This window comes from Camarhynchus parvulus, chromosome 5 (genome assembly GCF_901933205.1).
Source record: "Camarhynchus parvulus chromosome 5, STF_HiC, whole genome shotgun sequence".
Classification (NCBI taxonomy): Eukaryota; Metazoa; Chordata; class Aves; order Passeriformes; family Thraupidae; genus Camarhynchus; species Camarhynchus parvulus.
Window position 1 is genome coordinate 23329509 of NC_044575.1, and position 6006 is coordinate 23335514.

Here is a 6006-nt window from a genome sequence, read left to right on the forward strand (position 1 = left end):
GCCACCACTGGAAAAGGCAGCCAGACACAGAAGTCTCCAGGAGCACCTGTTGCTGAAACTGGACCAGTGTGTATGTGGAGTGTTGCAGCTGGTCTCTGCCACCCCACTGAGCCTTCACTTCAGCTGTGGCTGGCCAGCCAGTGAGCTTCAGGCAGGCACATGGATTTTGGCAGCTGCTGAGGTTTGCCTTTCTGTCCTTGCATCCTGCCCTGTTTCAGCTTGGCTGGTGGAGTTGGTTTTTGGAGTCCCTGCTCTTTCCAAGCTCAGGAAACACCCGAAACTCCCTGGCCTTTCACCCTTACCCTCTGAGCTCCTAGCTCTTCAGCTAGGAGTTCTTCAGCTTCACAGAGGCTAGGGTAAATAGCAAACACTGCAAAAATGTGAGATGTGGTAATTTAGGCTTGGTTCTTTCTATTTCTTAGGCTCATCTTCATGGCTTTTTCCTGGAGTTTAATGCTGGACCCCTGATACCATCACAGCTATTAAAGCTTGTCCCTCAATCCCCAGTTCAATAATACAGTAATAGCCTGATAGGATCAGGAGCTGGCTCTGGTGGCAGATGGACTCCAGTCCCTTCTCCAGCACAGCGTGGGGCACTGCCACCCCACTGCAGGGAAACTTTAATTTGCAGATTATCTGTTTTCACTGCAGACTTTGGGGATGGGGGATGAGTAAGTGGTGGTTGCTGGCTGCTGACCAGGCACTGCTGAGAGCCCTTTGCTGGCTGGTATCCAAGCCCAGCTTCTCTCCTTCCCCTGGCTCCTTGTCAAACTCCCCCAGGGTGTTGTGATCGAGGATCTGCTCTTTTCCCTGGGGGTCATTACCTCTGGGTTTGCTCGTCCAGCCAGACAAGGCCATACGACACCCAGGGGTCCATGCTTGTGCAGGGGCTGTAAACGCCTTCCCCCTCCAGCCTCTGGCAGAATTAGAAAAGGCTCAGAGGGGCTAATGAAGACTGACTGGTTGCCACTGGGGAGGCTGATACTAAAACGTTTAAGTGTTACAGCAGTACAGAGGATTGTACTTATCTGCCTGCCCACTGCAAAAGTTCCCATGGAAGCCCTGCCAGCAGCCCTCTGTTAATAACCTACATCAAAGGACATGCTAATTAAAACAATTATTTAGGGAGGGACTGAGGCTGGTCCTGCTGCATTGCTGAGGGGGGCACAAGCACAGCCATTAAACAGCAGTTTTAGGGCTCTGGTACCTAGTATGACTGGCAATAACAAGTAATAACTGAGAAAGACAAGATTTTTTCATCCATAGGGAGCACCTGGACCACAGGTCCCAGTCAAGGAGGATAGAGCTGAGCATGCAAAAGCAGCAGTAACCTGGCCCAGGATGCTGCCCTGCACCCAGCCTTTCCCACCCACAATGTGGGAGTAAAGATCTTGCACCACGAACTCTTTATTTCAGTGTCACGCGAGCTCCGCTGGCTCCTGGTGGGGGGTTGGGGCTGCTCCCCGCAGAGCTGCAGCCCCAGGCTGAGTCTGGGCAGCGCTCGGGGTGCAGTGACCCAGGAGAAGCCCTGGAGATGGATTTGCTCCGGAGGCACTGAGGATGGCTAAGCCCAGCATTGCTTTTTTGATGAGATCTCAGATTTGGTTGACAAAGGTAGCTGTGTTGGCATAATATGCTTAGGCTCCTGTAAGGTATTTGACATAATACTTCCTGACAGCCTGATCGGAAATTAGCCCTATGCAGTGCTCTGTGGGTTTAATGCAGCTAAGTGCAAGGCCGTATGTTTGGGGAGGCAGAATGTAGGTCACAGCAGTGACACAGGGCTGCACGGCACCAGCAGCCAGGCAAAGGTCAAAGCACCCGCTGGGGCCTGTCCCACACATGGACTGAGCTCATTCCCTACTAGGTACTTTGGAAATTAAACTTGAGAAATTGCTCAGCTAAAACCCCACCAGGACTCCAAGGTGCCACAAAGGAGCGAGCTCAGCGATACCAGCAGTCAGAAAACCACCAGTGAGCAGAATTCCCATCCAGGTCCCTCATGCTGCTCCCTGCCTCGGTGCGGTTGGTTCCTGCAGGGTTCAGCAGGATGGGACACCACCTTTCCCCTGGGTTTCTTCAGGCTCCTGTCCCCTGTTTCCTTCCCTGCTCTTTGGCTCTTACCCCTGCCTAGGTGGTTTTCTCTAGCAACCATCTCCTGCATTTTGTTTCCTCCCCCTCTGGAACATTATTTATCTTGTGCTTGTTAGTGTGCATGGGCTTTCCTTCCTAGGAGTGCTGCTTCCCACAAAGTTAATGGGACTAATGGGAGCAGGGTGTTCTTGATGCTTGCCAGGATTCAGGTCCATCCACTGTGGGGGTCACTCGCTGGTCATTTGAAGCTCTGCCTTTGGGCAGACCCACCCTGCATGGAACTCCTCAATGCTGCCAGCCCCAGCCCCACTAGCTGCACAAATGTTAGCTTAAGGAACAGCAAACAACCCTGAAACTGCTGAGGTTCCTCCCACCTCGAGCAGCCCTTGCTCTGTCTTCATCAAGGCTGTTTAAGGCTGTCCAGATGGCCTAATGTACCTCATCAAAGTACAATTTGTATCGCAGCGCGCAGCTATTTGAAGCATGCCAGCTTGGGGCTGGCAGTAACACTTTGGCCAGTGACACATCTGCCTCAATTCATTGGGGAGGTGATGGATGGAGGGAATGTGATCTGTAGCCCAGTGTGGGAAGGCTGGCCCACAGAGGGACCGGGGGGTGGCTTTTGCATGGCAGATGTGGGCTGGTTCTGGTTGGGTCTCCCCGAGGCATTGGCAGCTACTGCTGTAGGGATGGTTGGAGATGCAACAGGTCCCATCCTTTGGGAAGCACCTGGAAAAGCACTTTGAGACCAGCAGGAGCATGGGGTTTATCTCTCCAGCTGCCCTGATCCCACTTGCAGCTCCACTGGTTTAATGTGAGCCCTTTGCAGCCCCAAAAGGTTGTTCCTTTCTGCTGGCATCTTCAGCTATTTGGAGGAAATTTATTAAGCACTGCTTTGCTTTGCTTGCACTCTCTGGACAGGCTCTGTGTGCTGCAAGGGTTCTCATGCAGCCTTCCTCACAAGGCTGATGAGCTCCTGCTCCACAGCTAATGTGGGAGAGGTCTTGACTTCTGTGCTGGGGATGCTGCAAGGTTTCCAGGTGAGGTCTCAGGCCCTGAATGGGTGAAAAAAGTAAATTTTCATAAAATAGTTTTACCTTTCAAACAAATAAGACTACAGCTGCTTACTTTCCTCTTTTGAAATACTATCATTACAATAATGCTTCTTTAAATTTCAGTCATACAACCTATTTAGGGTCAGACACTCAAATGGGTATAAATTAATTCAGCTCATCAGAATGTGGTATTCCTGAGAAGAAAATTTGCCCTCAAAATATGTTGCTCTCACTCAACTCTGAAAATGAATATAGATTTTCCCCACTTTACCGTAGCAAGAGAAGATCCTATTTTTTTCATCATGCTATGGAAATGCCTGCCATCCCACTTCCCAGCAGTATTGGGGGATGCTGGCACACCACAAGAGCTGGGGGAGAGCAGAGCTGGTGCGAGCAACTGCCTTGGTGGGTGCATGAAGGGAGACTGGAGGAGTTGCATAAGGGTGGTTCAACCAAGGAGCTGCATGGACCAGCATCTGGAAAAGGTACAGCCAGAGTGTGGGGATAGGAGTGCTGTGAAATGGGGTCTGAATCCCCTCCACTCCTGTGGGGGGATCTCAGCCAGTTCCCCCGCAAGGGACAGTGGCTGGTAACAGTGCATCTCCAGCAAGGCAGTTGGAAGCACTTGCTCTCTGGAGGTGTTGACAGCTCCTCTCCTCACATTCCAGGTTTCAAGGCCACGTACCCAATCCCCTCTTGGAAGCGGCTCTGGTCCCTGACTGCATCTGACTGGGCTCTGACTCTGCCTGGCTGCCTAGACTCATCCCTATCTGCAGCTCCATCCTCCGGCCGAATCACCCAGGGGCTGGAAATTACCTCCCATCACAGGCTCATTTTCATTAATAAAAACTCCAGGCTGGGCTGGGATTTTTTATTTGTTTGCTGATGTGATTACCTACCTCCCACCTGTGGCTCCCCAGGCCCAGCCCAATGGAGAGGGGGATGCTTCACGTGGGTGAATAGGCTCTCAGGGGCACCTTTGCTCTATGTCATGCCCAAAATATCCCAAAGCTCCAAATCCCTGTCCCAGACAGCTCTTCAGCCCAGCCTCCTCTAGCTGCTGGGAAGGGAAGCTGCAGACCCTACTCCAGCTGCAGAGGAGTTGCTGTGCTGCATTGGAGCATCCCCCTGCCTCAGGTGAGTGTCTCAGCGCCAGGTCCCCAGGAAGAAGCACTTTGCTACCTGCCTGGCCAGGCTTGCCAGCCAAACTGCTGGCTGGGGGCTGCCATAGGACCTGTGCCAGGTGGAGCACAGCAGGCCTGGCCGTGGGGAAGACAGGAAGGCTGTGTGTGTGCATGTGTGTACACACCTGTGTGTGTGCGTGTGCAGGGGGGCACCCACAGAGCAGAGAAGGGCTGCAGCATGGAAGGATGGAGGGACAGAGCTGGGCTAGCAGCCTCCTGCCTTCTCCCTCTTGTGCTCTCTGCCCTGAGAAACCTTATTTAAATTTATGATAAAATTACCATGAATTAAGGGGAGGGATCAGTGCCAAAACAGACGCTGCTCATTTCCAATTTGCCCACATCCTCCAGGTTTTTCTGTGTGTCCCCTCTCCTTTTTCTGAGGTGTCTCTTCCTCTCACTGAGGTTGTTGGGGGGATGGTGACCTGCCTGGCTGGAGACTGGATCCCTTTTCCCTCAGTGTGAGCTTGCTCTCTTTGACTTTTGGGTCCTGTTGAGGGGGCCTGTGCCTCCACCTTCCCCAGGGTGCCCAGCTCTGGGGTGAGTGGTCCTGGGGCCGTGCCTTGCAGGCAGCCCAGGCCCCTCCACTCCCCTGCTCTGCAGCTGCCTCTGCTCGCCTCCCAATTCCCTGGCAGACACAGCAGTGAGATTATCGTAATGATGTCCGACAAGGCAGTATCAGGAATTACGCTGATAAATCTAAACAGACAGCTTACAAAAAACCCAACAAAAACAAAACAACCACAACTGAACCCAGGCTTGTAATTTAATACAGGGTTATTAGCCTGGCCATCAGAGAACAGAGCTCTTGCATCCTGCAGCCTCGAGCCTCCTCTGTCCCTGGCTCTGCCTTGAGATATGGCCTCTTGCCATAACAAAATACTTTTAGCCATGTTTTTGGCTTGGCTTGGGGTGGTGAAGTCTCCTTGGTGAGTGCTGGGGCTGGGTGTGGGGGTACAGACTTGTGGGGTGAATGCAAAACCCCAGTGGCAGCAGGCTGCCATCATCCCTGCAGTGCATGGCAGTTCGGTACCCATGGCCAACCCACGGTGGGCTCTTCTGCCCAGGGTAAACTTCAGTGGGCAGAGGCTGGGGAAAAGAAGTGAGAGGAGGGACAGCCTCCTGTGTGTGAGGTGTCAGTGCTGGGGGCTGCCCAACAAGGCACATGGGTACCCTGTACCCATGGGCACACAGTCACACTCAATGCCCACTAGATGAAGAAAAGTGACCCACGGCCTTGTACCTTCCCCCACACCAGAGCCAGGCCCCTGTCAAACACAGGGAGATGCAGGGCAGGGACAGGATCTTTCTTGGGAAAGCAATGATCTGCTTCATTCTGGCTGTACTAAATGTTTTCTTGACACAGGAACTGCTGACTGTTTTTCACCTGCTGTGCATTTTGCACACTTGCTGTGTTCCTCTTGGTTTCCTTCCCTGTGAAGGACACTGTAGGTAGCATTAACTTTAGTGGGGCCTCTATGTGAGGTAAATGTGCCCGTGGGGAGCACAAATTCTGTCCATGTGAGGGTCAGAGCTGAGCTGCCTGAAGTGAGATGCACACACATAGAGCTCTTTGTCCCCCAACAGTGTCAGCAATTACATCAAACCGAGGGAAATGCTCTTTTATTTAAAAGATACATTTAAAACAGGGAGTGCATTTATTAGACTGCATGTGT

The 6006-nt window shown here is 52.4% G+C and overlaps 1 protein-coding gene across 2 annotated transcripts in view; it reads left to right on the top strand.

The window, feature by feature from the left end:
* Window positions 1–3900, top strand: part of AMBRA1 (autophagy and beclin 1 regulator 1) — a 135565-nt gene extending 131665 nt beyond the window's left edge. For both annotated transcript variants that reach the window (XM_030948594.1, XM_030948595.1), the window contains exon 19: window positions 3818–3900. In XM_030948594.1, the coding sequence (XP_030804454.1) occupies window positions 3818–3878 (61 nt within the window). In that variant the 3' untranslated portion in view covers window positions 3879–3900. The remainder of the gene's footprint in view (window positions 1–3817) is intronic.
* Window positions 3901–6006: the final 2106 nt, after the last annotated feature.